General features: G+C 51.4%; 1 protein-coding gene across 1 annotated transcript in view; it reads left to right on the top strand.

Annotated features, from left to right (window-relative positions):
- The window catches only part of Crtc3 (CREB regulated transcription coactivator 3), a 104657-nt gene extending 93466 nt beyond the window's left edge, over positions 1 to 11191 (top strand). The window contains exons 11-15 of the mRNA XM_036171219.1: positions 585 to 883; positions 4810 to 5010; positions 5091 to 5171; positions 7408 to 7510; positions 8039 to 11191. Coding sequence (XP_036027112.1) covers positions 585 to 883; positions 4810 to 5010; positions 5091 to 5171; positions 7408 to 7510; positions 8039 to 8247 — 893 coding nt within the window. The 3' untranslated portion in view covers positions 8248 to 11191. The remainder of the gene's footprint in view (positions 1 to 584; positions 884 to 4809; positions 5011 to 5090; positions 5172 to 7407; positions 7511 to 8038) is intronic.
- Positions 11192 to 12627: the final 1436 nt, after the last annotated feature.

The following is a 12627-nucleotide window of genomic DNA, read 5'->3' as shown; positions in this document are numbered from 1 at the left end:
CACAGCAGCAGCTTTTTTGTTCACGGAATGGAGTTGTTCCCTCTGGGCTTGAGTGCCACGGTCCAGTGGGGCACAGAACAGGGTCCCAGCTTCCTGGAACTCCTCTCTTAGCTGCACCCCCAAGTCGGAACAGGACTGTCAGAAACATCCTCTCCCTGGGTCTGGAAACACTGTTAGCAGACAGCTTAGGAAGAGGCCGAAATGGAAGGGTGAGGCTGTAAGACTAAGAGGACTAGGTGGAGCGCGGCAACTTGTTCACCCATGGTCCAGGAGGACCCAGGCCTCGTGACAGGCACATACATGCCTTAGGGGCTGTAAATCCAGGGTCGTGTAGCCTCAGGCTCCTTTCCCTGCTGCTCACCTGCTCCAGCTTCCCTTTTTCCTCTCTGGAAGCAGTGAGTGTATGCTGCTTCCTTTCCTTTTCCTTGGCCCACCCCAGTCATTTCCAGTAGGAGAGCTGCCCAGAGACTTCTTCACACACACACAGTCATCACCTAGCTAGTGGGAAGTCGGCTTTACTCTTGGGGAAGCAAAAGCTTTGATCTGAAGTCCTCACAAGAAACTTGTAATTTGTTATCTTGCAGGTCTCCAGAGTTCTCGAAGTAACCCTTCCATCCAAGCCACCCTCAATAAGATCACACTGTCCTCGTCCCTCCACAGCCACCCACAGACGTCTGTGGCCAGCGCGTCTGCTCTGCACCCGTCGCTCAGACTCTTCTCCCTTAGCAACCCGTCTCTTAGCACCACGAACCTGAGCGGCCCCGCTCGGCGCAGGCAGCCTCCAGTGAGCCCTCTCACGCTGTCTCCTGGCCCTGAAGTGCATCCAGGTTTCAGCAGACAGCTCTCTTCAAGCAGCCCGCTGAACCCGTACCCTGCCTCCCAGGTGAAGCCGACTTTAGAACCGCCTGCATTCAACAGGCTGAGCAGGAGATGATGGCTTTTCCTTCTCTGGGCCTTTTGGGCCTGGTCCATTGTTACACACTGCGCATCCCTGAGACTGCAATACACTCACTCTGTCTTATTCCTAAACTAAGCAGCAGAGGTGTGCGTGAGTCAGGATGCATGAACAATTTTCTAATAGCAGGCTTGTGATATCTATTGCCCTTAAGCAACTACTAAGGAATCTGTAGTCATTGACTCATGACGTTGGCGCTGGGGGAAGAGGTGGGGTGTGGAAGATGAGAGGCAATTCAGGGAAACCAGGTTAAAAATCACAAACTGTGCACAGAAAATCAATCATTGACCTAATAACTACCGTAAGCCACAGAGAAAAGCCCCAAACACTTGGGGTCCTGGCACTTTAGTACTGGGTTAACCCTCTTCCTCCTCCTGTGACCCGCCCGAGAAGCATCCTCATCTGGTGAACTATGAGCTGTGAGGGGTGACGGCACTCTAAAGGGAGTCTGCCCCGAAGGAGGCCTGGGGGGTCACAGCCACTGTAGGAGTAGAGGAATGTCACATTGGGCTTTCTGACGGTTTATTCTGAACTCTTCGGGCATCCCTCCCCATTATCACTGGTAAATGTATTTTGGCCCATTTACCACACCCTAGAGACATTATAACATCACTAACTACTCACTGCTTCATGTAAATGAGTAATAGTTTGCAAAGAGGAGTTGGTAGAACACAGGGAAGAAGTTACATGATCAGGTTGTTAGTCACTCCGCCAATTACTGGGGATGGGATGCGGAGAGTGGGAGCCGTTTCTTCTGGGGAAGGTGAGGCTGCATTTGGGAACTTTTAAAAATGTTTAATTTTAGCCAGGCGGTGGTGGCACACGCCTGTAATCCCAGCACTCGGGAGGCAGAGGCAGGTGGATCTCTGTGAGTTCGAGGCCAGCCTGATCTACAGAGCTAGTCCAGGACAGGCACCAAAACTACAGAGAAACCCTGTATCGACAGAGAAACCCTGTATCGAAAAACAACAACAACAACAAAAAAAGTTTAATTTTTTTTTTTAAATGCTGTTGGATTGCTGGGTGGTGTTAGTGCACACCTTTAATCCCAATTTTCGGGAAGCAGAGGCAGGCGGATCTCTGTGAGTTCTAGGCCAGCCTGTTCTACAGAGTGAGATCCAGGACAGGCAGAGCTACACAGAGAAACCCTGTTTTGAATGCTCTTCCCCAAAAAATGTTATTGGATTCCTTTTAGTTTTTCTTTGTGAGATTATTTCATGAGCTATAAAAGTGATCTTGCTTTCTAGCTACATTTTAAGGGTAGAGAACATTGACTCGCTAATATTTTTATTTACTATTTAATTTTTAGGTTTAAAAAAAAAATCTTACTCATGCATGTAGTTTCAAAAGACAAATAGTTCTGAAGGGCTTGTCTTCCCTAACCATTAACCACAGGTTTCACTGCCCGGAGTTGGCTATTTCCAACCCTTTTAGTTAATCTCTTCGCTATAAACATGTTATTTCATGCTTACTTTCTTCGAGATTCTTGCTGTTAAGCATTATCTAAAGACATCCTGCCATCCAAGATTGGGATCTAGCCTTCTTCAACACTCCCACAGCGCCTTCCACACACACCTTCCTCAGTCTGCTCACTTATCATTTCAGTTAGAACAAGGTGTGGTGCTTGTGTTTCTATGGTTACAATGATGTAGTCAGACTTGACCCCCACAGCACACACTGGAATAACGAAGTGATCGTTTGGTTTGCTCCCAGATGTTGATGTCCTGCTTTTTGTTGTTGCTATTCTGGCTTTCTAGCTGTGTGTTGCTAATTCAGGCCCAAACTCTGGTACTGGAATAATCTTACCACATTTCAAAACAGATCTTCTGTAAAACTTGGGGGAAAGAGCACAGGTGCCTTGCATGACTATAAAACACCCTTCATTTAGTTCATTGTTGGGCTAGATAGAGAACTCTAAGTTGAGATACTTCCCTCTGGGCCTGGTCTCCTCCAGACTTGGAATGGCATCTCCTTCATGCCTCTGGAGGCATCTAGGATAGTCCTTCTGGTCTCCAGTATTGTGAAACTTTGAGATAATGTGGCTTGGTATGAGGCTGGAGGTTCACTGAGTTTCTTTTGTCTGGAAACTTATGTCCATCGTTTCTGGGAATTTGTGTGTGTGGGGGGGGTTGTTTTGTTTTTTGAGACAGGGTTTCTCTCTGTAGCTTTGTGCCTTACCTGGATCTCGCTCTGTGGACCAGGCTGGCCTCGAACTCCCAGAGATCCGCCTGCCTCTACCTCCCGAGTGCTGGGATTACAGGCGTGCGCCACCACCACCCAGCTGTTCCTGGGAATTTTAATTATTTCTTCAATGACATTCTCTTGATTTTTCTCCATTCCCTCTGGAATTCCATTGAACAAATGCTGAACATCATGAGATTTTTCTCTAATGCTCATATTTCTTCTCTCACCTCTCATTCATTCATTTTTCCTTCTTATATTTGTTTGTTTATTTATTTATTTTTAGTTTTTTGAGACAAGGTTTCTCTGTGTAGCCCTGGCTGTCCTAGAACTCTCTCTGTAGACCAGGCCGGCCTCAGAAATCTGCTCGCCTCTGACTCACAAGTGCTGGGCTTGAAGGTGTGCACTACCACACCAGGCCAAGGTGAGCCTTTCTTAAATGGCCTAAATGTTACAATAGTAAATTTATTTTTGGCTGGGCGGTGGTGGCGCACGCCTGTAATCCCAGTACTCCGGAAGCAGAGGCAGGTGGATCTCTGTGAGTTCGAGGCCAGCCTGATCTACAAAGCGAGTTCCAGGACAGGCTCCAAAGCTACAGAGAAACCCTGTCTCGAAAAACCAAAAAAAAAAAAAAAAAAAAAATTATTTTCGCCCTTACTTCTTCCTCCCCATGTTCCTGGTCTGTGTCAGTTTGGGCTCTGATGTTCATGCCAGTACTCTGCCCCCGGAAATGAGGTGGTCTGACAGTCCTTGGCTCTCCCTCCCATCTGAGAACAAGACACTGACTACTGACAGGCAGCTCTGAGAGCAGGCGCTTGCTGAGGCATATACCTCATGACAGAACCATCTCTCACTTCTGTGGGGAGCTTCTGTCAGAGGCTCTAGTACTTCTCTCTAGAGACGTCTCAGGCTGGTTTAAAGTCCTTGAGCAATACTATACTGTTTGATACTTGGGTTTGTGTCCGGATAGCAGTTTCTGGAAGCCAAGTGGGAGGTAGATAGCTCACCTGTGGCATGCAAAGACCTTACTTCACTCTCTCCAGAGCCAGCCTCCACTCTCCTGGCCAGCTTCAGGGAGGGCAGCTAGTCACCCCTCACAGAAACTCTGGCCAGACCCTCCTGGGTTAGCGTCAGCCCCAAGCCTGCTGGAGTTCTTGAGGGATAGGGTCACATGGATCCGATTAGCTCCGGGTTTTCTTTGATGACAGCTTAGCTCGGGGCGCCTCGGTTCTGCTGACTGGCAGATTGTGCTGCCATTTTCTCTCCTCCCATTGTCCTTCTCCTCCCATTGGCCGTGTTCTTGGTTGTGGTACTGTTTGGTGATGTTCACTGTTGGTAGTGTTGTGTTAGTGTCTTGCTTTAGTAGAGTTCAGGATGGTAGCACAGCCAGGTACCTTTTCAGTCTTCCATCTCTCCAGCAGCTGTGGCTTCAACAACAAGCAAGACATCATTGTCACTGAGAAAACAGAGGAAATCGCCTATATTCTTGTTCGTTTAAACAATGGAAATGTCACTGCTGATAGGAAATGCTTTCAGGGGCATAAAACTGAGATGTGCTTCAGAGGAGCAGAGGCAGGCCATCTCAGCATGTCAGGGAGCTCGGGCTCTCCTCTCTCCCAAGCCTAAGGACCTTATTACTTGGAAGCTAATGCGTCACTTGGTTTATTTCACAGATGGTTTCCTCAGAGCAAAGCCCGCTTTCCTTCCTGCCCACAGACACTCAAGCCCAAGTGTCTCCACCGCCCCCTTACCCCACACCCCAGGAGCTGCCTCAGCCACTGCTGCAGCAGCCCCATGCCCAGGAGCCCCCTGCTCACCAGCCCCAGGCAGCCCCCTCCCTGCCACAGTCAGACTTCCAGCTCCTCACTGCCCAGGTAAGGCCCTGTGGGACATGGTGAGGTGGGGTGCTTATTTCACCCTGAATGAACTCCAGTTACCTCCTTATTTCCCAAAGGGCTCATCTCTGACCAACTTCTTCCCAGATGTGGGCTTTGACCAACAGCCCCTGAGGTCCAGCCCTGCCTTTCCTCAGCAGGTAAGTGACCACTCCTGCCCGCCTTTCCTGAGGTAGAAAATGCGCCACCAAGGCTGCTCTGCGTGTAGACCCTTCAGTCTAAGAGCCGAGGCTCCCTCTGTTTCAGTGTGTCCCGTGGCCAGGAGAGCCTCGCGTCTTTCCCCTTCCTCAGTCCTGTGAGGAGGCTGCCTCCTCGTGCCTTGTGTGGGGTCAGGTCTCAGCAGAGAGACTGTTTGAACAGTGGTGGATTTTGATAGCACTCTACTCACAGGGTTAGAGAGAGAGTTTACTCAGGAAAGCACAGACAGGACTTGAGTTCCTCCCCTGAAACCTACATTTAAAACGAAGTAGATGCCAGGCGTGGCAGTACACACTGTTAGCCCAGCATTTGGGAGGTAGAGGGAGGCAGATTTCTGTGAGTTTGTGGTCAACTTTATGTACTTGGAAGTTCCAGACCAACCAGGGCTACATAATGAGATCCCCTTTCAAAAGCGGGCAGGGGAGACTGAGGAACTGCTCAACAGATAAGAACACTCGCTGCTCTCGTAGAGGATCCAGGTTTGGGTCTCAGCACCCACATAACAGCTTACAACCATCTGTAACTCCAGTTCCAGGGCATCCGATGCCCTCTTCTGGCCTCCTCAGACACCAGGCATGCATGTGATACACAAAATATATGTAGACAAACACTTATACATAAAAATAAATCTTAGCCGGGCCGTGGTGGTGCACACCTTTAATCCCAGCACTTGGGGGAGGCAGAGGAAGGCAGATCTCTGTGAGTTCAAGGCTAGCGAGTTCCAGGAAAGGCGCAAAGCTACACAGAGAAATCCTGTCTTGAAAAACCAAAAAATAAATAAATAAATAAATCATTTTTTGTTGTTGTTTTGTTTTCTGAGACAGGGTTTCGCTTTGTAGCTTTATGCCTTTCCTGGAACTCACTTGGTAGCCCAGGCTGGCCTCACTGGGAAGGCAAGGACAGATGAATCTCTAGGGCTTTCTGGCTAGCTAGTCAAGTTTAGCTGATGAGTTCCAGGCCAGTGAGAGACCCTGTCTTAAATTCAGAAGGTGGATGGCATCTGTGGAGTAGTACCCAAGGTATACACAATACACATATATATATACACCTACAGGGATCATGGCTAACTAATGAACATAGACACACATGTGCATACCTACACACAAGGGCCCGTAGCAGCTAACTGATAAGCTGCTTTGCTGGCGAGTCTGGAAGACAAGGAGGTACAACCCATGGCTGCAATAGCAGTTAGAAAGAAGCATAGCATGGTGTCTGTGGGCTGGTGCAATGCCCAGCTCAGTGCATGACCTTCTAGAAGAACTTGGCTCAGGACTGGGATCGAAGTTCCTTCCCCAGGGTATTTTCATTCAGCCACTTTCTCTTGCTTTTGTGTTTTTAATAGTATTTAGTAAAGATAGGCCAGGCCCCAGGATGGATTAAAAAGAGAAGGGAGGGTTGACCCACCTCCAGAACTTAATAATACCATAATTAAAGATAGCTGTAGCCAAGTGCCTATATTGATTCCTTGTGGCAGGAGGAGCAGAGGTCCTCACCTCTCTGGCGTTTGGTTGCTGTTACTGTTTTGTATTTTGTGGTGCTTGCCATCAGACCCAGGGTCTCACACATGCCAGGCAAGCACCATGGCACCCAGCTGCACCTATCTCACTAATTTATGAAGAGCCCTATCAGGCTAGTGAGGACCAGCACTTCCCTCAAAAATTTTGGAGCTCTTTCTTTCGAGATTTTTTTAATAGTCTAGAAAATTAATTTCAGCAAAAATGCCTAAATCAGACCCTATTTCTAAGTAGACCTCAGAGGCTTTGTCTAGAGAGGTGCTGGCCGAGTGTGAAGGGAAGGTTTTCACTCTCTTACTTACCCAGAAGCCAGAGAGCCACTGTTCCTTGAGCACAGGGAGACCTCTGATGGACTCCCACATGCCTCGGTGAGGCTGAGGAGCGGCAATATCTGAGACTCAGAGAGAATCTGAAACTGTGGCCACTGGAGTCTCTGGGGGTCGTGCAGCAGGCAGTGTATGGGCAGAAAAAAGTCACCCACACTGTGGTCCTCACTGACCCCTCCTGATACCCAGTGAGGGCTCTGCCTGTGTTATCACACACAGAGCCCTCCGGGATCCTAGGCAGAAGGGAGTGTGGGGCGGCGGTGTGGGGACACGCTGCACGTGTTCTCACACACCTTGGAAGCAGAGCACTTGCCCACTGTGGCTGTTGATGCTTCCAGGTGTCCCTGGTGCAGCAGAGTCCCCGAGAGCCACACGACTCTTTCCACTTGAGACCAAACCCGTATTCCAACTGTGGGAACTTCCCAAACAGCATCCTGACAGGTGAGTGTGCGCCACCCCTCAGCTTCATGTTGGTCTCGTTTCAGTGTGCTGACCTCCGAAAGATAGTTTAGATCATACCACATTCTGTAAACGAGGCAAAGCCCCTGACTCCGTCTGACTTGAAGATGTAGGTGGCCAGCCGTAGAGACGAGGCAGGCCGTGAGGAAAGGCCTGGTGGTCAACACATTTCTGAAATAGTTGGTGTCAGGTGACTAAAAACCATTCAAGGGGGCAGAGAGGGGGGCGGACTACAAAAACTCAAAGACTTAGTTGGACATGGCAGTGCACATCTGTAATTCAAGCCCTTGAGAGGCTGAGACAGGAAGGTTCCCTTGAGTTTAAGGCCAACCTAGGCTACAGAGAGAATGAGACCCTGTCCAAAAGAAACATGCTGATTCCAGGGAGAGCTGTGGGCCTGGGAGTGCTCGCTGGCCTGTCTGGGAAGATGGCAGGACAGGATGCTGGGGACTGTCACTCTTTAGAAGCCTCAGACCCCCTGTCTCTGAATTTCTTCTCTGTTCCTTTCAGAAGACACAAGCACCAGTCTGTTCAAAGGCCTTAGTGGGGGGCTGTCGGGCATGCCCGAGGTCAGCCTGGACATGGACACTCCCTTTCCATTGGAAGAGGAGCTGCAGATCGAACCCTTGAGCCTGGATGGACTCAGCATGTTAAGTGACTCTAACATGGGCCTGCTGGACCCCTCTGTGGAGGAGACGTTTCGAGCCGACCGGCTCTGAGCTAAATACAGTGAGCAGGGGACTGAAACGGCCAGAAGAGAGGCTATAATGGAGCCAGCAAACACCCTGACATCAGCCATCACATGGAGGGAGCCATGCTGTCCCAGGCTCTCCACTGCAGTCCTAGCTCAGATGTCATGGCTTTTCTAGACACAGCTGCATCCTGCCTCTCCGGCCTGTGACACCAGGTGTACTGCTTGCAAGCCAGCTACTTGGGAGCTTCTGATGACTGGGAAGCTACCGTCTCAACCTTTCTTCTTCCTATTGGCCGTCTAGTCAGTGTGTAAACGTAGACAGTGCTGTGTGACAGGTAGCCTCCATAGCATCCACAGATCCCAGGCAGCACTGAAGATGGGACCCAGCGTAGGAGCACAGGTAGCCTCCATAGCATCCACAGATCCCAGGCAGCACTGAAGATGGGACCCAGCGTAGGAGTCATGTGGAGGCCACAGGCCTGCGGGGTTGGTGCAGCGTCACACAACGGTACCACAGCACCATGATGCCTTTCTATCTGCCCACCAAGGCCAGGCCCCCTCCAGCTGGTGAATGTTAGGGCCAAGCCATTGCTCTGTCAGCTGGTGTAATGAAAACGAAGAAGCCTAACCACCGGTCCCAGGGCAGGCTGTAGTGAGACAGACGGAGCTCGGTTTGCCTTCTCCCGGTCTGTGACCGCTTTTCTGCTGCGTCCTGTACTTGGACCCTTTCCTCGCAGACAGGAGGAGAGGGAGACGCACTTGCTCACTGAAAGAAAGTTCCCTGGAAATAGATGCGAGTCTAGAGAGGCAGTGCTCCTTCTAGGAGGCTGTGGGAATGTCATCTGCACGAGATGTCCTCCAGCTTAGGCCGGCCACCCTGCAGCCCCACTGGATGGAGCTGCCGGGGCTCCTGTCAGTGCAGAGCAGCTGAACTGCCCTTTTTCTCCCCAGCTTCCTCCGTTGAATGTGATCCCCCCACTAGACTAAGCTCCGAGAGGGCAGAAACTGTGCCTTGTTCCTTATGGACCCCGAGTGCCTACCAAGCGCCTGGTAGAAGCGGGTGCTGTATGACTGGGTGTGGCTCCAGTCGTGGATGAGTGGATGAGGATGTGGTAGGCAGTCTGACCTGGAGCTATCTCTAGCCCCTGCTTAAGCTCAGCGCTCCCCTCTCTTCCTGGTGCCTTCCATTCATACTCACTTGAATATGCCTTAACACACCAGATGACCACAACTGTCCCTAGGCTCTGCACCCATCCTCCTTGGGATTGTGTCCCTCAGCAGCTAGGTGGGAATCATCCAGAATGGCTGAGCACACCAAAGCCCCTAAGTGCAGGACACCTGGGATCTTCACTAGGCCCCCACAGCAAAATCTTCCTACTCAGATCCAGGATTTGTTCTAAATTGCCTAAAATAGAGGTGCGTACTCTGAGGTTAAGAAACAAGTTTATGGTAAATGAGGCCTGACTCCTGGGACTCTGGCTCTTCATTATCACCATGTCACACAATAATTGGGCCAGCTTCTACCACTGCTGCCTCCTGGCCCTGAGTGGGCAAAGTGGTGCTGCCACATAGCATGCGGGGAAGGAGCCAGGCATGAGGAGACGGGGGAGCAGAAGACACCCTAAAGGGGAGTCTTTGCTTGACAGCTGCTACCCTTCCTGAGGCTCAATGACTGTTTCCACCCGGGCAGGCAAGGATGAAAGAGAAAGAAGCTGCCACCTCTGAGCCTGTGTCAAGAGGAGCCTTCAGACAGGAAGCTGCTCCGCACCTCTCCTCGCCATGTCTGCATCGTCTCTTCTCAGGCCTTCCCTGTGACCCTTCAAACAGTCCTGATGGTGCCACACTCCCCCTTCCTCTAGGACCCAAGAATTTCGTGTTCCCTTTCACCTCAGTCTCTGCTGTTGAATTAGGAAACCAAATCAGATCCTGTCTACCCGATTCCACCCCCAGAAGATGCCACTGGCCTCTGCTTGTGAGCCCTGTTTCCAGTGGAACTCTCTTACGCTTTGTGCCTGAGATCCCAGAGCAGAGTGACTTTAGGTCTGCACTCTTCGTGCTGGCCAGCACCCCACTGTGCCACAGAAGCCAGCTCCTCTGTCAGGGGCCCCTGAAATCAGAGCTCAGCCTCCAGGCAGGGGTCGGTGCTGATGTCAGAGTTTAGAGAAAGGGGGTGCCAGCACAATCTGCTCCCTGCATCGTGCCTTATCTGTGGGATCATTGCATCAGGGGAAGACTGCACTGGAATAGGAGACCCCAAGACCCCAAACCCTGAGTTGCTCTGCCCCTGGGGTATTTTCCAGCTGATGGGGAAATAGATAAAAAAGACAATGCAATGTAGCACTGAATTAAATCTGCTGTTAGGCCCACCAGCCTGATCTTTTCATGGGAGACGCTTAAGCCACTGGAGAGCCCACCTTGTCTAGGCGGTATTGAGGACGCCAGGAGACAGTGTCGCCCTACCCCAGCCATGTAAGCCTGCCCTTGCTGCTGCCTTTGTGACAAACATGTCTTAGGCCTCAGCATTGAAGTGGCTACAGGCTTCCCCAAATCTCCTTTCCAATGTTCTAACTTTGTCACACCAGCTGTGTAGTGGTTGTGGGTTCTAGGATGTGAGTGTGAGGAGAAATGTTTTGATCGTGTCAAAGATCAGTTCTCCTTTGCCCTCTTCCTTCTCCTAAGTCTACTGTGTTCTCTGAGCTGAAAAGCGGTGTACTCACGCTCGCGCACGTATCTGAAGACATTTCCTGTTCGCTCTCTCCAGGGCTCTTCTGATTTATGCACAGATGGTTCCCAGCATTGCCGCTGCTCCAGGATGGGGCCATCCCAGCAGCTAATCAGACTTCCTGCCAGCGTCCCAGCTCCCGGCCCTTTGTTAAGCAATATTGAAAGATTGGACTTTGTATAAAGTAGCTTCCAAGTTTTATAATGCATCATTTTACATCTTTCGTAATTAAAAGCAGCACAGTATGGTTGTATCGGCTGTCCGTGTTTCTCTCCGACCTTGGTGGGAAGCTTCGCTGACTGTCTCTGCCCACTTGGCTGGCAGTTCTCGACTTATGAATTTGTCTGACTGGGTCCTTCACCAGCTCACCTACTGAGCTTCCTCATTACATGTGCAAGGTACACAGTCCCTTTGAAACTGGGTGACAAGGACAGGGTCCCCTGGATGGCTCTGTCTTCTGCCTCCTCCTGCCTCCACTGAAGGACCAGCCTTGACCGCTCTTCCGCTCTTCCCAGTGCCCTCTGCCCTCTCCTTCAGAGGCACGCTCTCTCAGCTACTCTGAGCGCTTGTCTTAGGGGTGACTCCTGAGATCTTCCTCAGAAATCTTACTCTGGCCACTACCTTCCGAGCCTCCACCTCAGCTCTGGTCCACATGCACCTTGTTCTTGGACCCACCATGAATTCTGCCCTTCTCTCAGCATGCTCGGCCTCTTTCGGCTCCTTTTCCCTCCTTCCCGACTTGGTCCCCAGGTTTAGTAGGCTCCAGGATGCCCCCAGGGAGCTCCTTTTGCTCTGACTCCCCACACTTGGCCTTTGGCCTTCAGCAGCTCAGCAAGCCCACCCTGGCCGCTGTCCCAGTCTTGGCTCTCCTCCGGCCCTCAGTGGACCTTGTGAAGCCTCGCTTCCCTCTCGTCCGGCCACCCCAAGCAGTCAGCACCAGCTCTGTCCCTCTGCCTCCCACCTCATCCTCTCTCCCCTCAGCTTGCCCAGATCTCTCACTGCCCTGACCCCCTCTCCCCACGCCTCTGCCTAACCCGGGTTTCATTTTTCATGTGCCCTTGCTCTGTTGTTCCTCTGAGAGCTGCTCCCCCCCACCTCAGCCTGTGCATCTGTCCCAGACTCCCAGCTACAACAGAAAGCAACCAACCTTTCTTCAAGCCCCGCTTCTCCTCAGACCACAGGCTGTCTCCTTTCCTTCCCATGAGGCAGCTCAACACAGCGATCGCCTCCCACGGCCATCTGTGAACTCCCTGTTTCTGTGTGCACTGCGCTTCTGGCTTGTCCGGTCCTGCTCAGGTTAGTTCCTATCCTGCTGACCCTTCCCCGACACTGAAGCCCTCCCTTGGACCACAGCCCTTCCCTTCAAACCCTCTCTGGCTCCAGCAAACCTTGGTCTACACTCAGCGCTCTCCCATGTGGACTGTGGCCACTGCCCCAGGCTACCTGGTCCACTTCCTTCAAGCTGATGCCCCTCACCCTCTGTCCCCACTTGCCCGTCAGCTCGGGCTCATCCACGCGCTACCCCATCTTCCTACTGCTCGACCATTATAAATCTGCATGTGAGGAAGCATTCCTCCTTACCTGCCTTCCGTACCCACCTCTCCTCAGAGTTCTGAGTCCTTGGGCACAGTGCTCCGGCTGTCGGCCTTATCACATCCCAGTGCCTGGCATATAGTCAGAGCT

Source organism: Onychomys torridus, chromosome 1 (genome assembly GCF_903995425.1).
Source record: "Onychomys torridus chromosome 1, mOncTor1.1, whole genome shotgun sequence".
Lineage (NCBI taxonomy): Eukaryota > Metazoa > Chordata > Mammalia > Rodentia > Cricetidae > Onychomys > Onychomys torridus.
This window is presented reverse-complemented; position numbering and strand designations above follow the sequence as displayed.